This window comes from Stylophora pistillata, chromosome 3 (assembly GCF_964205215.1).
Source record: "Stylophora pistillata chromosome 3, jaStyPist1.2, whole genome shotgun sequence".
Lineage (NCBI taxonomy): Eukaryota > Metazoa > Cnidaria > Anthozoa > Scleractinia > Pocilloporidae > Stylophora > Stylophora pistillata.
Window position 1 is genome coordinate 32,742,050 of NC_142521.1, and position 23,992 is coordinate 32,766,041.

A 23,992-nucleotide genomic window follows, 5' to 3' on the forward strand; every position below is an offset into this window, starting at 1 on the left:
TCTAACAACTAAAAGAAGTCGTGAAGCTCTATTTCATGCTATCATTATTATTATTTCTTTCGTGGCACAGATTAAAAACAACGTTGGGGTTTAGCTATAATAGCATTTGTTAGTATAACGTAATGTGTTTGCAGATCTGTTTTCTTTTCTCCTAAATCTTTAGGTTATAGCAGCATCCTTTTCCGATCGCGTGTCGCTAAAGTGCCTTCTACAAGAACCTTCTACAGTCCTCCAACCCACGGTAAGTTCTTCTACAAGCTCCAAGCAATCTTGGACGATCTTTGGTTGAAAATATTCAACATTATGATCATGGATGACTTTGACTCCAATATCAAAACAAGTATGGGGAAGCGCTTGTTAAAAGTGGCTACACATTTTGGTTTAGAGAATGTGATTGAAGAACCGAGTAGGATTACGGAATCTTCAAACACAACCATAGACCTGATTTTTACATCCAACAAATCCAAGGTGAAACTTGCAAGCGGTCATGACCCAGGGATTTCTGATCTCCATCTTGAATATGCTTTGGTGAATTTGCGAAGGCAAAAGTCAAGTCCTGTGATGAAATAAGTGACTTATTTTAAGAGCCTTAACTCTGACCATCTAAGACAGGACCTCGATACATCACCCTGGAGTATTTGTGGAACTTTTGATGACGTGGATTATGTTGCTTGGGCCTGTGAGTATTTGTATAAATACATAATGAATGAGCGTTTAAAATCCTGTAAAGTAAAGGTTCGCACCAATGGACTGAAGTGGATGAATAGCAATATCATCAAGGAGATGAATAGGAGATATGTCTTGTTAAGAAAAGTTCAGCGGAACCCAAGTGATACAGATGCATGGAAACGGTATAGCAAAAAACGTAATCTTGTAACTAAGATCACGAGAGAAGCTGGAGCTGAATATTAGAAAGTTAAATTTTAAAGTGCAAAGAGCTCAGGTGACTTTTGGAGGTTGGTACGCTGGTCAAATGCAAGGCAAATCAAAAGGCAATGTGAGTGCAATTAAAAATGAGGATGGAATTATTACAATACATTTTAAACACAAGGCTGACAGTTTCAATGACTTCTTCTCTAAAGTTGGTGAGAGGCTTGCAAATGATATTCTAACAGATACCAGTGGTAATGAACACCAGCACATTTACCAAATTACACCTACTATTGAGCCAGTACAACTTAATGTCCACAAGATTAAAAGGGTTATCGATAAAAGAGTTAAGCCTGGAAAAGAATGTGGCCCTTACAACATTACCCCAAGGGGACTCAAACTTGAAGGAGATGCTGTAGCAGTTGGCCTGTCTTGTGTGATGGAAGTAAGTTTAAAATCCCCAATTTACCCTCCTCGATGGAAGCTGAGTAAAGGGAAAGCTGTACCCAAAAAGTTACATAGCTCTTAAAGAGGTAACTTTAGGCCTATTTCTCTATTGTTTATTCCTAGCAAAGTGTACGAGGGCATAACAGGAGATTCCATTGACTGCCATTTTAACAAGTCCAACAAAAGCCAGTGGATTTTTAAAACTGGCAGGTCAACAGAACTCTTAATGCTGCACCTGACTGAAGTTTGGAGACACGAACTGGATAAAAACAAAACTGTGGGGGGTACTGTTTATAGACTTTAAAAAGGCATTTGATTACATTTGTCATAACACGATGGCCCTCAAACTCCAAGCCTTTAGATTATCAGGGAACCAAAACAATCTGATTGAAAATTACTTATCTGAGAGAAAACAGTTTGTTGAGGTTAAGGGGCAAAGATCTAATGAAGTGACCGTCAAGTTTGGCGTACCCCAGGCACAGTACTTGGCCCCAGGCTTTTTAGTATTTACGTCGATGATCTGCCTGAAGTGCCTTGTTGTGGAAAGATGGAAATGTTTACTGATGACACAACTCTATATTGTATAGGCAATTCCATTGATGATGTCAGCCTTAAGATCTAAACTTATTTAACTGATATAGCTAAGTGGTGTAGCAGGAACGTTTAACAATTCATCCCGATAAAACTGAGGTTATGCTTCTTACCCGTAATGCTTTCATTGGTCCTTTAAGACCAGTCAAACTGGTTGGTCATGCCATTAACTTTGTCAACAAGTCATACTATCTTGGGTTTATGATTTACAAGAAGTTAAGCTTGGACCCCACATCAAAGATCTATCAATATCTATGGTCAAGAAGGTAAAGCAACTGCGCAGGTTCAAAAGCCCTCTCTCTCATATCTTGGAGTCCATATATTTTAAGGGAATTTTACCAAGCATCACTTATGGAATTTTTTGTATGGGGTAAGCAAAGTTAGGTGTTTTAGAGAAAATTCACCTGAGGGCTGCCAAGGTTATCTTCAAACAACACGGAGGTACTAATTCCCAATCAGTGATACCGTCTTCTTAGAAATCCATAAGTTATTTCTATAAGATGAGGCTCCTTTCTCTGACACACAAAGCTTTTTATGGGATCAATCCTGAGCAGGTTGTAACAATTATTAGGAAAAGTCCAAATATACGAAATATGAGGGACAATTTCAAACTAACTCTGGAGCTACCAAACTCTAATGTTGGAAGACTGTCTTTTAGACATAGGTCTGCAATAGCGTGGAATTCTTTGCCTCGTTCAGTTAAGAACGTAGGGGATAATAACAGATTTAAGAAAAAACTCCGTTCTCTTTCAACAATTATTGAAAAGATATCTTTTAATCAAACTGCTCTAGTTGGCAACAAGGATTTGGTAAATTGTAAATATTTTTAGGAATTTTATCTTACTACCTCTATTGAAATTTATGCTAGGATTATAAACCAGTTTGAATCACTACTCACATTTTAATTTATGCTAGGATTTTTCTACTTTTTTTTGTAATTACTTTACTTAAATAGAAGCTAGATTTGTCGCAGGTCCACATCAGCTTAATGCTGCCAGTAACCAACCTGCGTTACCAAATAAATTATCTATGTATGTATGTAGGTATGTATCAACTATTGTGTTTCCACACTTGTGTTCTCGTCTCTTGAGTATTAAGGCTCTAGAAGAATCCTTTTTCAATTTATTGATCTTGCAGCATGCCGCTAAATTGCCTTTTGTAAGATTTGTTTCGCAAAACAGTATTTTATACACAAAGTTTTTGTCACTATCACCTAATGTTTTTTCTCACTTGAGTTCCTTTTCCTTGAGTCTTTAGGCTCTAGCAGAATCCTTCAGTTTCAATGCATTGATCTTGCAGCGTGCCGCTAAAGTGCCTTTTGTATGATTAATTTTTGTTGGAAAACAGTATTTTGAATGCACAAAGCCTTTGTTACTATGACCCATTGTGTTTTCTCACTTAAGTTCTTTTTCCTTGAGTCTTTAGGCTCTGGCAGAATCCTTTTTCAATTTATTGATTTTGCCACTAAAGAAAACAGTAACTTTAAATAAACAAATCTTTGAAATAGGTCGATCTGCAAACTTCCTTAGGTTATAGCAGCATCCTTTTCCGAGTTATTGATTTTGCAGCGTGTCGCTAAGTTCCTTTTGTAAGATTTGTTTTTGAAAACAGTAGTTTTTAAAACAAAAAGCCTTTGTTACTATCAACTCGTGTGTTTCCACACTTCTGTTCTTTTCCCTTGAGTATTTAGGCTGTAGCAAAATCCTTTTCAATTTATTGATCTTGCAGCGTGCCGCTAAAGTGCCTTTTGTAAGATAAATTTGTGTTGGAAAACAGTATTTTTTAATACACAAAGCCTTTGTTACTATCACCTAGTGTGCTTTCTCACTTGAGTTCTTTTTCCTTGAGTCTTAATTAAGGCTCTTTCAGACTCCTTTTTCAATTTATTGATTTTGCCTCTAAAGGGCCTTTTGTAGCTTTTATTTTGGAAGACAGTATTTTTCAATAAACGAATCTTTGTTTTAGCATCATTTCTTTTTTTGGGGCTTGAGTCCTAAGGCTCTTCCAGAACCCTTTATCAATTCGCACTTTGGCAGCATACTTTCAATTCTGTTTGCCGCTAAAGTGCCTTTTGTAATATTTATCTTTTCATTGTTAATTAATTAAAAGCTTTGTTGTTATTACTTTGTGTTTGGAGACCTATGTTAATAAAGACATGTCTGTTTCAATTCATTTTTTTAGCATCTTGTCACTACAGTGCCATTTTAGTCTCCCATTTCCCTCTTCATTTTGAGGACTCCGTTTCTTTAGGAAAACTGAAGACTGACCTTATATTATCAGCATCTTTTTTTTGCTCGAGTCTCTAAGCACTAGCAGAATCCTTTCTTTTTTATTTCAAAGCTTGCCGCTAAAGCGCCTATTGTAATTATCTTTTCAAAGCAGCATATTTTAATTAAAAGCTTTATTACTTGTTGTGTTTGCAGATCTACGATTATAAAGACAATTCTTCTTCAATTCATTGTTTTAGTATTGTGTCCCCAGTGCCTTTTCAACTTAAACAATTGTTTTCAAAATTAGGTTTTCTCTGGCAGGGGTACACACCCAAGAAGCACAATCCGCGTGGGCCAATTTGAAGGCTCCAATTAAGGCACGGCGTGGCATAGCACGTGATGACCTTCAGTCGTACCTTGATGATAGGATGTGGAGGCAATGGCGAGGTCTAGATAATGTGATTGGTAATTTTTTGCCTGTTTAAGCCTCGCAATATAGTAACTACGTAATTTAGGTTAATTTAGTTTTTGAGGCCAGGAACAAGGCGATAAAGAGTACAGTGGAATTCCGATTTCTTAAACATCTAATAAACATAAGAGCAAGTTAAATCAATCAAAGTCATCAAAGGCTGCGAAAAAATCGGACAAAGAATTCAGTGCAGTTCGTCTTGGGATAAAGAAACCACTTTCGGTAAAGTTATCGGGAGGCTCGAGAATTTGAAGGATCGGGGAATATACAAATGCCTCAGAAACTACTTTCAGAAAATTATTCTACCTAATAAATTATAATCACCAAACTCAAACTCCTTGAAATTTGTTGTGATAGCAGGCTAGCTCCTGAATCGCGAGTGTGTGATTAATTTTTTAATTTTCATTTTTTTTTGTAACGCCTGTCTCATTGACTGGTACTTAGCCTAGTATTTTATCAGCACTTTGAGTACTACTCAAGGGGTGGGAAGACGATGGCTATGCTATCACTGTTCTACCTGTTTTAAAACGACTTTACAAAGCAAGGCAAAAACTGCAGAAATCACCAAAAACCACGTCGGACATACTAGGAGTGACTAAGTTTTGTCATTCTTATGTTTAACATGTTCGTATTTCGGAATACTTAGTGTTGTAAATCGACCATATTTCGTTCCCCATTCCTTATAACGCATTCAAATTCTCAACGGTTCCTCGAATAAATTAACACCGGGTCACACAACGGGTGACGTTTCCATGAAATAATAATACATTTCTTCTCTAGACGTGAGCTTTACTACTTTGGACGCCCATGTCCCAACTGTCTTCTTTTTCCAAACCCCTGCGGTTTCTTTTTGTTGCGCACTCCGTGAACACACTTAAACCCCTATCTAATGCAACTTCTAGAGTGGTTTGGAAAAGCTTGAGTATTTTTATCGCTCATAACCTTTACTATATACAATAGTGATGTGATAGCGGAAATAGTGTTTTAGTATAACATCCCACTGGGGCCCCCCTCCCTTCCGACAATGAAGTTGATTGGTATCAGCTTTCTTATTCATTTTATTGAGCGATGGCTGGTTGATTTTTCCACCTCCCACCTTCTTCCTTTTCCAAACCACTGCCAGCGGTGTTTTCTTCTTTTGCGTAATCGAAATGTAAGGAATAAAGAGCTGTGCGAATAGACTTAAACCCCTAACTAACGCCACTTCTTGAGTGGTTCGGGAAGGCTCAAAACCATTACTTTACACAAAAGCGATGTGTGATAGCGGAAATAGTCTTTTGGTATATTACTCCACTGGGCCCCCCCTACAATGAAGTTGATTGGTTTCGGTTTTCTTATTCACGTGCCGGACTCGTGCTTTTAAGGCAGAACAAAAAAGGGCCTGTTCGATTGGATTTCATCAATAAATCACTTGACTGAATTGACCAAGGATATTCGAACATGGGAGATTCAGGCGATTCCAGCTCTGGAAGCGATTGCGGGTCACCTCAGCCGATAGGAAAGTCAACGAGTAAAGTGTTCGTATGGCTGAAGGGAAAGGCGAAGTGTACACCGCGTGGAAATCCGTGGGTACTGCTGAATCGCGAGGGTAGAGTGAAAGACATTAAAATTGGAGGCAACTATTCGAGTGCAAAGATAAAAGAGCTGGTCAAGGAAAATTTTGCTGGACTTGCGGCTGTTGACTTGGATAGGTAGGTTAAGTACCAAAGCACTTTATCCCGCATGCAGGTTGTTTGCATTGAATACTGAATGTAAACTCAGAAGTGTGTGGTCACGTAAAACCCAGGTAGAGCAAAACAATTCAAATTTTAGCCACGCGACAAAGGATTCAAAATTTACCACTTATACTTTAGCTATTTGTTTCGGATCATTCATTAAAACCAAAGTATGAGCAGTGAACTTGCTACGAATGTAAGGCCTGCAATGGAGTTAAATGTGCACGTAATATATAAAAACAGCACCTTTTATAACACGTGTAAGGTTGGGCCGAAATTTAGCCTGATCCACCCCATTTAGAGTCATTCGACGCAACGTCATCAAAATTAAAAAAGAAAGGAATTATCAGTCGTTACTCGAAGACTTACTTTAAACGGATTTTCAGTTTGATCAGAATACTTATCGCTCTAAACTACGCACAGATCTGAATCTTACCGAGACTGTTTCGATATTTAACTTTTCTTATCTCTTCTATTCTTGACTTTACCTGTGCAATGGTTACACAGTGAAAACAGGCAATTGGTAAAATTATTTAATTAAGGAAAGCAGGAATCTCAACTAGAATTTCCAGATTGACAGGAGGCTAATCATTGAGGCAGGGGGAGTGGGTAAAGGAGTAGAGGGGATTATGGACTGGAATAATACATGCCAAACAAGTCTAGAAACTTATCATTGATCATCTCTATTTAGATTTGCCCCATACTTTATTTACTATTTAGTGAATTCAAATGTTATTTCATATAGCCACTGTAAACTGTACGTAGTGTCGATGTTGAACTTTCCTTTCCATAGAATTCGTCTATACAAGTCTACGAGCCGTGGGAGCAAAATGGAAAAAGTTTACAGAGGCATACCAGACGCCAAGGAAATATTTAGAATTTATGGCAAGGGGAGTTCCAATTCCAGGCGCATATACATGGTTTTGCAACACCCGAGAAATGGAGGTTAGTGTAAACTTTAATAATCAATCAAGGGTTTGTGTCATTGCAGTCAGCACCAAAAGATCGCATTGAGTGCATACACATCTGTGTCATGTGACCCATAAGTAAAGATAGTAAAAGCCAATTTTGGCAAAGCCACAAGATAACTGTGCTGCAAAGGCTGGTCTTTAGCAAATTTGCATGTTGACATGAATATAACTGTAGTGGAGTAAAATATATGGCTGCAGTACCCACAAATGCCTGTTAGAATTGCAATAACAGCGTCCTGGAAATAACAGCCTCCTTGAAGTGGAAATACATTTTCGCTGCAACTAAAAAGAAAATCACCAGTGGTCTTTGAAAGACAAAAGCAACAACATAACCCAATTAATCTGCTGAGAAATAAAAACTTTGATATTTAAATTCTGACTTTTCAATATTTACCCTTTTAATGTTCATTACCACTGATTGGCCGACTGGCAATAAGGATCTTTGCCTCTTAAAAATTTTCAATATTTGTTTGTCAGATTTATCAATAAAAAACTAGTAATTCTCGCATCTTTCCACTATTTTAATGGTAATTCAAATGGCTGATTTAAATTCTTTGTTTTATTTTTCATCTCAGGATCTAACCCTAACCCTGAGTCCATACCAACACCAGGAGTTACCAATCCCAACCTTCCTTCTCTCTCTCTTCAAATGAATCCCACTTCCAATGCTACCTCCCTCCATTCTTCCACAAACCAATCACAAGCCTTCCTTCCTTCTGCTCAGCCCAATCCCAACCTACCCCGAGCATTGCTAGGACCACCCTTGCTGGATCATTCACGGTTTCCGGGAAACGAGCCCAAAAGCACCTGATCAAAAACGACCACGATTCCTCGTTTTGCCAAGCTTCGACATACGAGCCTCGATTATCCAATCGAGCCTCGATTTTGCAATCGTGCCTCGATTTTGCAATCGAGCCTCGATTTTGCAATCGAGCCTCGATTTTGCAATCGAGCCTCGATTTTCCAATCGAGCCTCGATTTTCCAATCGTGCCTCGATTTTCCAATCGAGGCTCGATTTTCTAATCGAGGCTAAAAACGGGAGGGAGCCTGGGGCGAGTGAGAGTGGTCATGTTCTAGCAAACTTGTCGTCGCAAACTCAGGACTTTTTTGAAATTTTAAAAAGAACGCGAGAGGGAGAAAGAATATTTTTACACTGCTAAAGAGATGGAGGAAATGGTCCTAAGGTAAGCATTGGTTTCTTCTGGTACATTGTTTTACCGGAGGGTGTTTGTTCCTAATTGCTGCTTCATAGTTTTCGGTTACGTAAGCTCGATAGATTTTCGCGTTCCTATTTTAATTGGTCATTTTTAGCCAAAAAAGGAACATAACTCTTAGGAAATGTTAAAATGGTTTGGACAAAAAAGACTGAGTAGAGGATGAGTAAAACTAACATTCCGGCACCAGAATTCAAGACAGTCACGCGTATGCATAGCTACCAGCTGACATTCATATTAGTGGGAATGGAAAAAAACAAAAGCAAAATTTTCTCATCTTGCAAACAAATGGTAAGAAGAATAATGTTAACTATACTTATGTCCATTTTCCAAGACCATAATAGCTCAGCAGCATTTCATGGAACATGTGAAAGTGTGGTGGGATACTATAATTTTTTTGAAGCTAAATTTGTTATCCAATTTTGTGTTTCACTCATTCTATTCAGATAATTTTGTGAAACACAATCATACTGTGATATTTTTTATAGCAGAGGAATCTATTTTAAATCAAAATTGACTAAATGTTCACAAATGAATGAACGTTGGAGGTTTTTAAAGAAACTGTGGTGCTGTGTCAGTGGGGGTAGATTAATTAAGATGAAATTGTAAACTGGCCACCCTGAAGATTCAAAAAGCTGACGTTTTGAGCATTAACCCTTTGTCAGAGTTAAGGGCCAATACTTGAAACTTCAGCTTTTTTACTCTCTACAGTACAGTGGCTAATTTATAATTTCAACTTAGTTGATATAACCAAATTAAATGTTGACTAGTAAGATTAACATGGACTTGACAATTAAGTTAAAAGAAATTAATTCTAATGAATTAATTTGATAGTTCAGAACAAATAAGATTCCTAAAATGTTAAATATTAACTTTGTAATAGATCCACCAAACTAATCAACTGTAAAAGCTATGACACAACTGCAACAGTTCACTTTTAACAAAATAATCAAGTGCTTGTTGAGCTGACCTTAATTTTCATATAGCCTGACCTAGCGCACTTTATTGACTGAAAAAAAAAACCTTAATCCTTATCTGCGATCATGACTAAAAAAAAAAAGCAAGACATTTTTGATATTAGTAACTGAATTGAATATTTTAATACCTATTAATTTAATAAATACAAGTTGATTTTACCATAGTAAATAATAAACTTAACATCAAATCTGCCATGTTTGTTGTTTAAGTTGAACCTGCTCTACATGAAATAAAATATCAAAATATCCACGGGTAAATTAAAATAAAGGTGTGACTAACTAGGGAAATTTTTTTGGTTTGCGTGCTTATGGATCATCTTCAAAATATGAACGAGTTTTAACTTCTTGCCACAATTTTTTATATGTACATATATATGTATGTACTGTATAATGTAATTTTAACTTTGCCTACTCTTCAGTGCAAGGCAAGAATTAAGCCAAGGGGTCCCTACTCTAGATATTAAATCACTGTGCTCTCACCCAAGGAAGCTAATTTCACACCTTTCAGTAAAGTAAACATGGTTGTGGTTAAGGTTTATAGTTTCATAGAAGCCTAAATTTTTGCACTCTTTTAGAAGTCTTCTATATTGCATGTGCAACATCAACTATTGAATTCAAATCATAACTAGTTCCAGTATTCGATCTAGTTCATGTTTTTGTTTCATTTATTTGGAATATTCTATTCTGACACTAAATGAAATGGTTGTGGACTCTTACTGATGTAAAAACAGACTAAAAAACAAAGAAACAAACAAAAAGCAAGTTACCTCATATATATTAAGTACTTCCAAAGCAGCTGGCAATAATTAAAGAAAACCAAAAAAAAAAAAAAAAATGTGCTTACTATCCTTAGATGAGGGCACAATATTAAGATGACTAGCATTTCAGATTACGTGGGTATGAGTACAATTTTAGTATGAGCCTACTTAGACATTTTGCATATGTTGATTTACTGATCGTTTGATGTTTCATTTGTTGTCTTTGTTCTTGTGTTTATGTTTTGTTATGAAACAAGGACAAAAGCTTAGTGTTTTTCAAGCAAAAGAGAATGGCAGTTGAACCTGAAAACATGATTTGAAGTTCAATCAGTTACTTGGGGTCAGAAAGCATGAAATGAAAAATATATTTTGCTGTTTTTTGACATCGTATATTCAAGATTGGTCTGTAATTTTTTAAAATAAGGATTCCACTTTATGATGAATTGTTTACCACAATAAACAACTAAAACCTTGAAAAGCATAAAGACTCTGACATACTGGTGATGGTTTGAATGATGTCAGTTCTTGGAAGTTTGAAGATCATAGTTTGACCCAGACCATTTGTTTTTCAAATGACCCAATATAAAATGTCATGCAATACATATGACCCACTTTGACTAAATTCTAAACTGAACACTTTTAGTTCCTTATAACACCAACCATATTTCCATTAGGAACTGAAGTTTTGGGCTCTACACTTGTTGTTTATCATCAAAACAAAGAACATTTTTAACTTGTTGCTTTATAGCAGCCTCTATTGAACAAATTTTGAAGGACTCTAGCCAGCCTCTACCATTTTTGATGACCATGAAAATATGTGAAATGTATGGGAAAGTGAAATTTTATTGCATTGTCCCAAGTTGTGTTTCTGGAAGTCTTTTAAATTACCCTAAGCAGTTTGATTGTGCATTTTTATATTTGGATCTGCTCTACATGAAATAAAATATGAAAACATCCACAGGTAAACAGAAACAAAGGTGTGGCTGACAAGGGTCCTTTTAAAGTCTTTTTAAACTTTTAACATTCTGGGTGATTTTCCACCATTGGCTTTTTTCTTTTTGAGGTTGTTCTCCTGTTCTTCTTTTTCCTTTTCCTTTCATGTTTAACATGTTCGTTCCCCTCTTCATCTTTATATTCCCTCTTTTTCTCTTCTTCTGTGTGCTCCCTCACTTCCTCTTCTTTCTTTTGCTCCTTTTTCTCTTCTACTTTCTTCTCCTCCTTGTTGATGTCTACACAACTTTCCTCTATTTCTTGTCCTTCTTCTGGGGAAAAAGTTATAATTTTAGACATTTTTCTTGCTGTTGACTCACAATCATATATTTCTCTGCTAATTATATTGTCCCAGTTTGGAGGGAAATGCTTTATAGATTGCCAGGTTAAGTAGGGGCCTTAGTTAAAAGGGTCAGTAGGAAATTTCCATAATCCATGGTCTCCAGGTCAAGAATATACATTTCCATGTTCTTTCAATATCTTCTAATAGAGTCTAATCATTTTGTTCAACCTTCTGATTAAATTCTTTTGTAGCTCTAATGACATCCTTACGCCATGTTATCCTCTAAAATGCAGTAGGATGCCAGTGGATCAACTATCATCAGAGATGGCCACTTTTACCAACATTAAAATCAGTATCCTTACTGGTTGGTAAAATACTGGTTATTTTACTTATTAGATAATATGCTTCTCACCTGCTTGTGCAAAAATAATTCCAGATGTACCTGGTAGTGGTTCCTGAAACAAGATAAAAAGTAAAGGGAAGTATGCCATCCACAAGAGTCACGTGTAACTTACTTTTAACAACAAGGGACAATGGCAAAAACCAAGATGCCACTGCCTCAATCTCTTACTTTCCTTTATAACCATGACTATTATAACGTAGATATAGTATTATAAAATGAAATAGTCACTAATGAAATGTACATGAACTAATCTAATTACATGACCTCATATTTCAATGGCAAATTAAAATAGGGCATTCAATACCTTTACTAAACACACTTGGAAAATGATGTTACTAACATGATCTCTATTTACTTAGTTATTTAGGTTGATAAGTTGTTTACATTATAGCATGACCCTTATTTAAAACTATAGTGATAATAGATACTGTCAGTTGTTCCACCTTGCTGTTGTTAATATTATTTGGTCAGGTGTTGATGTTAGTGTTATGCAGGAGGAAGCCATGACAGTTCATTTTGTTCAGTTGTATGTATATTGACATATCTTAAATTATTTTGGTTAAAATGAGAACTAGATCACATGAAGATCATTAAGTAAGTCTGCACAAAATAATGCTTCTCGCAAAGAACCTTGTCCCAAGGGACCCGTCAGTCTGCCCCAAGTGTTGCGGCTCACGAAGAACCTCGTCCCAAGGGACCTCTAAGTCTGCCCCAAGTGTCGCGGCTCACGAAGAACCTCGTCCCAAGGGAACTTTCAGTCTGCCCCAAGTGTCGCGGCTCACGGAGAACCTTGTCCCAAGGGACCAGTCAGTCTGCCCCAAGTGTCGCGGCTCACGAAGAACCTCGTCCCAAGGGACCTTTCAGTCTGCCCCAAGTGTCGCGGCTCACGAAGAACCTCGTCCCAAGGGACCCGTCAGTCTGCCCCAAGTGTCGCGGCTCACGAAGAACCTCGTCCCAAGGGACCTTTCAGTCTGCCCCAAGTGTCGCGGCTCACGAAGAACCTCGTCCCAAGGGACCCGTCAGTCTGCCCCAAGTGTCGCGGCTCACGAAGAACCTCGTCCCAAGGGACCTTTCAGTCTGCCCCAAGTGTCGCGGCTCACGAAGAACCTCGTCCCAAGGGACCCGTCAGTCTGCCCCAAGTGTCGCGGCTCACGAAGAACCTCGTCCCAAGGGACCTTTCAGTCTGCCCCAAGTGTCGCGGCTCACGAAGAACCTCGTCCCAAGGGACCCGTCAGTCTGCCCCAAGTGTCGCGGCTCACGAAGAACCTCGTCCCAAGGGACCTTTCAGTCTGCCCCAAGTGTCGCGGCTCACGAAGAACCTCGTCCCAAGGGACCTGTCAGTCTGCCCCAAGTGTCGCGGCTCACGAAGAACCTCGTCCCAAGGGACCTTTCAGTCTGCCCCAAGTGTCGCGGCTCACGAAGAACCTTGTCCCAAGGGACCCGTCAGTCTGCCTAAGTGTCACGGCCCACAAAGAACCTCGTCCCAAGGGACATGCGAGTTTTTTAAGTTTAAGTCAACTTTTTTTGGTCAATGTTCTATGGAACATACAATGCAATATGTTATGGTAGGGTTTTCATAATGTAGCATACTACCAATAATTTTACGTGACATTTTAATGTGCACTACTTCCCTTACCTCATTTGTTTTGCTTGTGTTCGAATCTTCATCTGTCAGGAGGAGAACTAGTCTCAGTATGTAAAAATACACAATTTAATATACCTATATTTTACTATAATTGCTCAAGCAATACAGGTGATGATGATTTATCCAGTAAATTACAGAATTGTATGGCGACTCTCATTGTTTATCAGGTAACAAATATGAAATTAATAAGCCCTCAACACATAACTTAACATATGACCAGTGTTGATTTTTGGCATTAAGGCAATTTCTTCTGAAATTTTTTAAAGAAAGATGTTATCTCTGTTTTTAGGAACATCATGTAGTCCTAATGTTTGTCCTTATTTTCCGCTTATTATCACTGAGCAAGGCAGATTACCTGTAATTTTCTGGTTGGGTTGCATTACCTTTGATAAGACTGGGTCTGCTTTTCATGCATGTTCAGTTTCATTTGAAGGTACTTCATTTTTATTCTTTACATTGTTTTTTTCATTTTTTGGTAATTACTAGTTTAATACATAATATTTGTATTCCTCACCTAGTATTGTGGATGAAGGGTCACCTTCCAACTGCAAATCGGGAATATTTCCTTTGAATGTCACCTACAGGCAAAATGAGGAAAGCCATCATGTGACCCAGAATTAACATTTCTTATTTCCTCACCATTAACAATTTCAAAATTTATGCTTAACTCTATGAATAAAACTCAGGTCATAACCCAAACTTTCAACCTGGGTATACAAAATGAATAGTCAAAAAAGATGATTTTGTCTTTTAATAATAATCAAACTGAAAAATTAGGCTGTGTGGAGAAAGAAACGGTTTATACTAAAGACTGGCTATGGTGATAAGAGCTTTCCAGTTTACTTCTTCAATAATACACATTCTTTTTTTCTGTTTTGATCCTTGTGCCATTGTGCTTCATGTGACACACTCATAGGCAGATAATTTGCAGCAAATTGACCAGTCCGAGCATACACTTTACTTAATATGTGGTGTTGTATCATACATTCAAAGATAAGTTGTTACTATGTGTATTCACTTTTTTCTAACCTCTGATCCCAGAAGGGATTTAATCTCTGCCTCATCCTGGATTAAAAAAAAAAACAAGTTAACAGAATCAAAGATAAGGTTTAATACATACATTCCACAGTATTTACCAGGGTAGCTGTTTGAACACTTTACCACTGTGACTTTCAAACCTCATGCAGACACATTGGTGAATATGCAAGCAAAAATTCCCTCAAAATTCATACTTGTATTATGTATCTCATAATGATTAATTTTGTGCTAAGAAATACCAGGAGATAGCATATCATTTGCCATATTTTTTCCACCACCTCTAAAAATCAGGATTAAAAGGGTATTTTGAACAAATTTGAATTCACCAAAGGCATTCCATTTGCCTTCTTGAAATAACACAAGTATATTTTAGACTCCAACTCCAGATTTCTAGCACTGTAGTTGTTATTCGTTTTATGCAATATTATTATTTACTTACTCTCTCATGAATATGAAGCACCTCTGCTCTCTCCAAGGTCTCCATGTTTTACCACTTCCCTACCTCTTTGGATAGAGAAGTGTAATGGGAGAGCATTGTTGGAGCCTGCCCAGTCATATACTTCCTATATCATTTAGACAGGAAAAAAGGTTAGATTTCTTTTTATAAAAAGCTATCTGCCAATCACTGTATGTCTACATAATTTTATTAAAGTGCTATTTAAAGTTTAATAATTTTTATCATTGTTTATATGTACCTGGAAGAAGGCACCTTTGATGAACTGGCGCTCTTCCTTGCCGTTTGAGTGGCGGAGGATGATTTTCACTTTCTCTTTTTTTCCTTCCCGACTGACATTTGTAACTCTGGCTTGTCGGGCCTTCCTTATCTTGCTTGATTCTTTAATCTGACAGAATAAATACATTACAACCTCAGTAATATTTCATTGATAATGTAGAAAAAAGATCTTGAAATCTCTGCTGCTAAGTCTTAAAAGAGAAAGTGGTAATTGTAGCAGTTTTTTGGTAACAAGTATTATTTATGTTGAATCACTTCATTTCACTCATTTCCTTTCCTGTTTGGGGATATGTCTCTGAAACTTGGGCCATACTTTGATGGCTGGTGCTTGTTTTGGCTCCTGAAGTCTTAAAGGAAGCCTTCTAAAAATAATCCTCATTTCATTGCCTGACTTTCTCCTAATGTGTTCTTTATTTTTGTTTATTTCCAACAGGTAATCATGCCATGATTGACATAATTGATATTGGCATTATTTGTGCAATGTAAGTATTTGGGAAAAGCTATGTACCTTGTCATCCTCTATTGCCTTTTGCAATGCACTCTCCTGCTCCCTCTTAAGTGAATGATCCTGCTCTAACCTCTCCCTATTGGAAACAATGAATAACTTATGGTGAATCTCACCAGTGTTCACTTTGATTTGCTGCATCTGTCTGGATAATCAAAACATATTAAACCACATAATTTGCATACACCTAGGTTTTTTTAATGTTTGTTAATTGTGAACAAGACATTGTTTGACACAGCTTAGTATCTGATGTATGAATAACACATCAGACTTGAGCTATATGAGTTTATGAAAATTTTCTGTAAGATCATAAGGTTGTCAATGGGTAACAAGCTGGAAATAATTATTTCTACCTTTATCTTATCGAATATTAAAGACCTCTTACCATTCCCTTGTGAATGCATCCACAGCATCTGCTGCCCTTTTTACTGCATCCACCACATCTTCCTTTGTTGCCAATTTTAGGTTGTCTCCTTGTTATAAGAATCCAAAATAAAACAATTTTGTTTCCAGCCATCTTTAAGTCAAATCAGATCAATATCAACCTATGATGTTCAATTTTTAAAAAGGGGCCAAAAAGACATATTAAAACAATTTACCAAAAAGTGGCAGAATTTATGCAAGGTCAAACTGGTATGTAGGTAGTATACTGGTGCCTGATAATGGCTTGGGATATTGTACATGACTGCAAGTCAACCTTAAAATTAAAGAGTACATTATCTTTAAATTAATATAAGACTTAAGGTAAGGGAAGCGCTTTTAAAGCAATGGGAGTTTTTCCTCAAACTTCCTTATGTTTATTGTCTGTTTTGACTTGTGCCTACACATAGTGATGACATTAAAATTGAATGAATACAGACTGACTTGCAGGCATGGGATCCTTTTCAAACATTCCAAACTGAACGTTATTTGCCAAGAAAAGCTTATTACTATTATCAATATAAAATTCCTTTCATTAACATTTACCAACCTTTTCAACAAATTGTATTTTGAGGCTATTTACATTCTTAAAATGCTCACCACAAAAACGCTCTATAAGGATAGGCTGAGAAGTTGTGGGTGCCATTATGAGTAAATCGGACCCAGCACTTCCAAATTTTCTTTTCACTGTCATAAAAAATAACATAAAATGGTAAGAAGAGTTTGAGAACATTGACAATTATGGGCATTATTGCATTTATTATTGGTGCGTAGAGGTTGTTATGGGGCACTAAATATAGCATAAGGAAACACAACATAGACTAGAAGATAACGGGATATTTTGATATGCTCAGTACTACAGAAAGTAAAACACCCTATTATAAGTACATCCTGGAAGGGAACAGGAGATGTCAACATCCCTTAATAATGAAGAAACATATCTATGCACACACTCTTTACAGTACACAATATCAGTACTTCAGATGTATCCATTTTTAAATATTAGTAAAGTGTGAGAATTACATTACAATCTTGATGTTTAGCCATTAAGACTTAGGAAACTTTTTTAACTTTGACCTTTTTGTCTCGTATCTTAGTAAACATCCAAAACACGGATAGTAATTCAATATCTTCTCTCCCAGATCTGGATTTTTCTTTAGTTATCCAAAAGTATAAGTTTCCATGATTGATTCCATGTAGAATATTCAGAATCCTGATGATTTAAGAGAGAGATAAACATATTTGATTACTAATTAAAATTATTTACTACTTAATGTGAAATATAGCATGCATGCATCATACAGTGGATATTAAAAATCTTGAATACCCTTTGTGATGTTTGTGAGTGATGTTTGTGCGTGATGTTTGTATTTCAAATTATAATGTAATGTATGTTTGAAAACACAGAAACCAGTCAGTTGGAGTAACCTTCTATGTACAAAAAAATTGTCATGTGGGTACACATTGCACCAGGTAAGCATGGTCACTTTTGATGTCTCCATGTGTTTTTAAGTTATATACACAGAAAATTTTAAAGGCACGGTTCATGCATATGTCTCTCAATAAGAAAAATTAACTATTATGAACTATGATATTAACCTATTTATTTTGTCACTGTGACTTAGTGTAATCGGAAGCTGTTTCTGCAGAGTGCAGCCTGCTTTTAGAGATAAAAATAACCTTTTATTAACTATTGATAGTCACCTTATCACATCAGGTATGTTGTCACCTTCTTGTAGGATCACTGTAACCATGCTTCTCTGGTCAGACCTGGCCTGGTGACACATCTAGATACACAAATTTATAAATTAAAGTAGAGTTAGATTTAATGTTATTTCTTTTGGTGTTATGATGCAACACAGTGCATTGTTGCAATGCATGCATTAGGACTATATGTCACCTAGAGAAATTAAAGTTGACAGACAGTAACTGTAGTATACTTTTCCAAATGGGTCTGTTCCTCAGCAAGTGAAATTGACATATGACAAATGTGGCTTCACAAAAGTTTACAGGCTATTTTTGTTTCAAATGTGACTGCTAATATATTTTACTTCTCATTAACTCAACACATTGACACCTAGGCATGCTAACTGTATTTATTTACAACAGTTTCCTTGAAAATTGCAAGCCATCCGGGCAAACATAACATCGCTATTTAACAGAAACCTCCTCATATGTTAAGTTCAAAAAGATTGGTAGGAGAATATCCTCATGGGCTGATGCCACCTCCATCAGCACTTGTTCACAGTAAAGCACATCCCATGCTCTGTCCACACTCCATTGCACTACAAAATTATTATATTGTGGTCTACAAATAGTAGTGGTATTCAATCAAACTGTCATCCTTTAAGGACATCTGTGTCAAAATCTTCTAAGGGTTGGGTTTTTTCCAAACTCTTCTTGCATTTTCCTTCTTGAAATAACAAGTATATTTTAGACTCCAATTCCAGATTTCTAGCACTTTTGTTATTTGTTTTATGCAATATTATTATTTACAAATAGTAACGGTGTTCAATTGAACTGTCACCATTAAGGACCTGTGCCAAAATTTTCTAAGGGTTGTTGTTTTTTTTTTGTTTTGTTTCCATTCCCCAACTCTTGCTGTAGTTTGAAATATGAATCAGACAACTACATAGGGTATAAGCAAGGTTAAGCTTTCTATTTTAGGTTCAAATGCTACTTTTGGCATGAATATTGTTTTGTATCTGGTGGAAATTTATCTAATGTCATCATCCAGGAAGAGCCCTGCATGTAATTGCATTAAATTATTGACAATAATTCCAACATACCTTGATTATTAAGATCCAGAACTCCTAAGGAACTCATAAATTATTGAAAATATTATTGAATTATTGACAATATTTCCAACATACCTCGAGTATTCAGATCCAGAACTCCTAAGGAACTCATATCCTCTTCTACAACCCCAGCTTAAATGTAATGGCACAAAATTGAATGAATTTCAAGAACATTACTTATTGTGCATTACTTCATGCTACAAAACTGCACGAGTCAGTCAGTCTATCTGTCTATATCACACTGTACTCTACCATAATACTGAAGATTATCCTATTCTTCATCAACAGGAGACCCAATTGTTCATCTCTCTTGTTTTTCAATTAAATTACAGAACATAAATAAAATTATGTTCAAGCTAATCCCACTTTGGCTTTTTTAAGTGTATCTGTTTTTTAATCCATTTTATAGAAACATACCTGTTTCCCACTGTTCTGTGCCAGTTAAATGACATGCTATAATAAATGTAAAAAAATATATGGTGTAAAAATTTCCTCCTTTTTGATTTAATTTCTTGATCAGTCTCACATAAATATTGTTGACTTACATCATACCTATGTGTAAATCTGACTTGGCTTACTTTGTTAGGGCACTTTCTCAGTGTTAAGACTTAAAACACTGGCTTTTAATAGTGCTCTGTAAATTTGCCTTATAAATGGTATTACATGATACAATTTGAAATCATCTATGTAAACTATCTGCAGTTTTAAACTTGATTTCTAGTGTAATGTGCATGCTTTTTTCAGAAAATATCCTTACCCACCCCAGAGATAACTATTAGATATTCCAATCAGGATTGGGTTTTTGGTCTGCAATAGCCAAAGATCATGATTTTTTTTTGGGGGGGGGGAGGGGTCATAGAGGAAAAATAAAAAAACCAGCATTTTGATGCTGTTTAATCATTCACCATGGTATTACCTGAGTCAACATTTACTGGGTTACTAGCTAAATAGCTCCTGTCGAGGTCACTGGTATCCATGTCATCAAAAGCAGAAACACCATCTGTTCAAAAAAGAACACAACACAGTTTTGAATTGTGTCACATCATAATCATATACAGGCAGATGGGTCACCTGCTTCCAGTCAAGATGCAAATGGAAGATTGAATAAAAAACATTAACTAAGTTTATAACTAGGGTGCAAATCAATCAAACACTTACATTCACTTGTAGGCAATGTCAAGTCCACTTGATTAACAACACCACTTGCCACCCTTGCTTCATCACTGGAAGTCCCTGGCTAGATGACTGAGTTTGTCACACTTGTTTGAGATGAGCTGGGATTTGGGTGGGTGGTTGATTGTTGAGAAAGCGAGGAAGGGTTGGAATTGAGCTGAGCAGAGGGAAGGGAGGTTTGGGATTGGTTTGTGGAGGGTGGGTTAGAATTAGGCTGAGCTAGGAAAATGGAGGGCTGGAATTGGTTGGTGGATGGTGGGTCTGAATTGGGCTGCTCAGGGTGATGGGAGGGATGGGATTGGTTTGTGGAGGGTGGGTTGGAATTGGGCTGAACAGAGGGAAGGGAGGGTTGTTGTTGGTTTGTAGAGAGTGGGTTGGAACTGGGCTGAGCAGAGGGAAGGGAGGGTTGTTGTTGGTTTGTAGAGGCTGGGTTGGAACTGGGCTGAGCAGAGGGAAGGGAGGGTTGTTGTTGGTTTATAGAGGCTGGGTTGGAACTGGGCTGAGCAGAGGGGAGGGAGGGTTGTGGTTGGTTTGTAGAGGGTAGGTTGGGATTGGGCTGAGCAGAAGGAAGGAAGGCTTGTGATTGGTTTGTGGAAGAATGGAGGGAGGTAGCATTGGAAGTGGGATTCATTTGAAGAGAGAGAGAAGGAAGGTTGGGATTGGTAACTCCTGGTGTTGGTATGGACTCAGGGTTAGGGTTAGATCCTGAGATGAAAAATAAAACAAAGAATTTAAATCAGCCATTTGAATTACCATTAAAATAGTGGAAAGATGCGAGAATTACTAGTTTTTTATTGATAAATCTGACAAACAAATATTGAAAATTTTTAAGAGGCAAAGATCCTTATTGCCAGTCGGCCAATCAGTGGTAATGAACATTAAAAGGGTAAATATTGAAAAGTCAGAATTTAAATATCAAAGTTTTTATTTCTCAGCAGATTAATTGGGTTATGTTGTTGCTTTTGTCTTTCAAAGACCACTGGTGATTTTCTTTTTAGTTGCAGCGAAAATGTATTTCCACTTCAAGGAGGCTGTTATTTCCAGGACGCTGTTATTGCAATTCTAACAGGCATTTGTGGGTACTGCAGCCATATATTTTACTCCACTACAGTTATATTCATGTCAACATGCAAATTTGCTAAAGACCAGCCTTTGCAGCACAGTTATCTTGTGGCTTTGCCAAAATTGGCTTTTACTATCTTTACTTATGGGTCACATGACACAGATGTGTATGCACTCAATGCGATCTTTTGGTGCTGACTGCAATGACACAAACCCTTGATTGATTATTAAAGTTTACACTAACCTCCATTTCTCGGGTGTTGCAAAACCATGTATATGCGCCTGGAATTGGAACTCCCCTTGCCATAAATTCTAAATATTTCCTTGGCGTCTGGTATGCCTCTGTAAACTTTTTCCATTTTGCTCCCACGGCTCGTAGACTTGTATAGACGAATTCTATGGAAAGGAAAGTTCAACATCGACACTACGTACAGTTTACAGTGGCTATATGAAATAACATTTGAATTCACTAAATAGTAAATAAAGTATGGGGCAAATCTAAATAGAGATGATCAATGATAAGTTTCTAGACTTGTTTGGCATGTATTATTCCAGTCCATAATCCCCTCTACTCCTTTACCCACTCCCCCTGCCTCAATGATTAGCCTCCTGTCAATCTGGAAATTCTAGTTGAGATTCCTGCTTTCCTTAATTAAATAATTTTACCAATTGCCTGTTTTCACTGTGTAACCATTGCACAGGTAAAGTCAAGAATAGAAGAGATAAGAAAAGTTAAATATCGAAACAGTCTCGGTAAGATTCAGATCTGTGCGTAGTTTAGAGCGATAAGTATTCTGATCAAACTGAAAATCCGTTTAAAGTAAGTCTTCGAGTAACGACTGATAATTCCTTTCTTTTTTAATTTTGATGACGTTGCGTCGAATGACTCTAAATGGGGTGGATCAGGCTAAATTTCGGCCCAACCTTACACGTGTTATAAAAGGTGCTGTTTTTATATATTACGTGCACATTTAACTCCATTGCAGGCCTTACATTCGTAGCAAGTTCACTGCTCATACTTTGGTTTTAATGAATGATCCGAAACAAATAGCTAAAGTATAAGTGGTAAATTTTGAATCCTTTGTCGCGTGGCTAAAATTTGAATTGTTTTGCTCTACCTGGGTTTTACGTGACCACACACTTCTGAGTTTACATTCAGTATTCAATGCAAACAACCTGCATGCGGGATAAAGTGCTTTGGTACTTAACCTACCTATCCAAGTCAACAGCCGCAAGTCCAGCAAAATTTTCCTTGACCAGCTCTTTTATCTTTGCACTCGAATAGTTGCCTCCAATTTTAATGTCTTTCACTCTACCCTCGCGATTCAGCAGTACCCACGGATTTCCACGCGGTGTACACTTCGCCTTTCCCTTCAGCCATACGAACACTTTACTCGTTGACTTTCCTATCGGCTGAGGTGACCCGCAATCGCTTCCAGAGCTGGAATCGCCTGAATCTCCCATGTTCGAATATCCTTGGTCAATTCAGTCAAGTGATTTATTGATGAAATCCAATCGAACAGGCCCTTTTTTGTTCTGCCTTAAAAGCACGAGTCCGGCACGTGAATAAGAAAACCGAAACCAATCAACTTCATTGTAGGGGGGGCCCAGTGGAGTAATATACCAAAAGACTATTTCCGCTATCACACATCGCTTTTGTGTAAAGTAATGGTTTTGAGCCTTCCCGAACCACTCAAGAAGTGGCGTTAGTTAGGGGTTTAAGTCTATTCGCACAGCTCTTTATTCCTTACATTTCGATTACGCAAAAGAAGAAAACACCGCTGGCAGTGGTTTGGAAAAGGAAGAAGGTGGGAGGTGGAAAAATCAACCAGCCATCGCTCAATAAAATGAATAAGAAAGCTGATACCAATCAACTTCATTGTCGGAAGGGAGGGGGGCCCCAGTGGGATGTTATACTAAAACACTATTTCCGCTATCACATCACTATTGTATATAGTAAAGGTTATGAGCGATAAAAATACTCAAGCTTTTCCAAACCACTCTAGAAGTTGCATTAGATAGGGGTTTAAGTGTGTTCACGGAGTGCGCAACAAAAAGAAACCGCAGGGGTTTGGAAAAAGAAGACAGTTGGGACATGGGCGTCCAAAGTAGTAAAGCTCACGTCTAGAGAAGAAATGTATTATTATTTCATGGAAACGTCACCCGTTGTGTGACCCGGTGTTAATTTATTCGAGGAACCGTTGAGAATTTGAATGCGTTATAAGGAATGGGGAACGAAATATGGTCGATTTACAACACTAAGTATTCCGAAATACGAACATGTTAAACATAAGAATGACAAAACTTAGTCACTCCTAGTATGTCCGACGTGGTTTTTGGTGATTTCTGCAGTTTTTGCCTTGCTTTGTAAAGTCGTTTTAAAACAGGTAGAACAGTGATAGCATAGCCATCGTCTTCCCACCCCTTGAGTAGTACTCAAAGTGCTGATAAAATACTAGGCTAAGTACCAGTCAATGAGACAGGCGTTACAAAAAAAAATGAAAATTAAAAAATTAATCACACACTCGCGATTCAGGAGCTAGCCTGCTATCACAACAAATTTCAAGGAGTTTGAGTTTGGTGATTATAATTTATTAGGTAGAATAATTTTCTGAAAGTAGTTTCTGAGGCATTTGTATATTCCCCGATCCTTCAAATTCTCGAGCCTCCCGATAACTTTACCGAAAGTGGTTTCTTTATCCCAAGACGAACTGCACTG

The 23,992-nt window shown here is 37.2% G+C and overlaps 2 protein-coding genes, 1 long non-coding RNA gene and 1 pseudogene across 5 annotated transcripts; 2 read left to right on the forward strand and 2 right to left on the reverse strand.

The window, feature by feature from the left end:
- The first annotated feature begins 5,970 nt into the window (after nt 1-5,970).
- LOC148735687 (uncharacterized) lies at nt 5,971-7,492 on the forward strand. Its single transcript, XM_088754758.1, has 2 exons — nt 5,971-6,278; nt 7,096-7,492. The coding sequence occupies exons 1-2, from the start codon at nt 6,028-6,030 to the stop codon at nt 7,250-7,252; spliced, it is 408 nt and encodes a 135-aa protein (XP_088610884.1). The 5' UTR covers nt 5,971-6,027; the 3' UTR covers nt 7,253-7,492.
- Nucleotides 7,493-8,300: 808 nt separating this feature from the next.
- LOC148735688 (uncharacterized) lies at nt 8,301-21,522 on the forward strand. 2 transcript variants are annotated; one of them, XR_015998828.1, is made up of 4 exons: nt 8,301-8,458; nt 15,749-15,797; nt 20,209-20,323; nt 21,216-21,522. It is a non-coding gene; the product is annotated as an uncharacterized LOC148735688 (long non-coding RNA). The 2 variants fall into 2 exon arrangements; XR_015998826.1 differs by lacking the exon at nt 15,749-15,797 and having other exon boundaries at nt 8,302-8,458.
- Nucleotides 10,113-21,203, reverse strand: LOC148735689 (uncharacterized; annotated as a pseudogene). The gene is made up of 17 exons (XR_015998825.1): nt 20,197-21,203; nt 19,955-20,038; nt 19,456-19,491; nt 19,114-19,170; nt 18,407-18,525; nt 17,945-18,027; nt 17,373-17,453; nt 16,841-16,929; nt 16,206-16,293; nt 15,824-15,899; nt 15,278-15,424; nt 15,022-15,145; nt 14,574-14,609; nt 14,059-14,122; nt 13,536-13,567; nt 11,909-11,951; nt 10,113-11,485 (listed from the first exon to the last, which is right to left on the reverse strand). The product of XR_015998825.1 is annotated as an uncharacterized LOC148735689 (transcript).
- LOC148735690 (uncharacterized) lies at nt 21,513-22,789 on the reverse strand. Its single transcript, XM_088753601.1, has 2 exons — nt 22,487-22,789; nt 21,513-21,669 (listed from the first exon to the last, which is right to left on the reverse strand). Exons 1-2 carry the CDS (start codon nt 22,735-22,737, stop codon nt 21,513-21,515), a joined length of 408 nt encoding a protein of 135 aa, XP_088609727.1. The 5' UTR covers nt 22,738-22,789.
- Between the last annotated feature and the right edge of the window lie 1,203 nt (nt 22,790-23,992).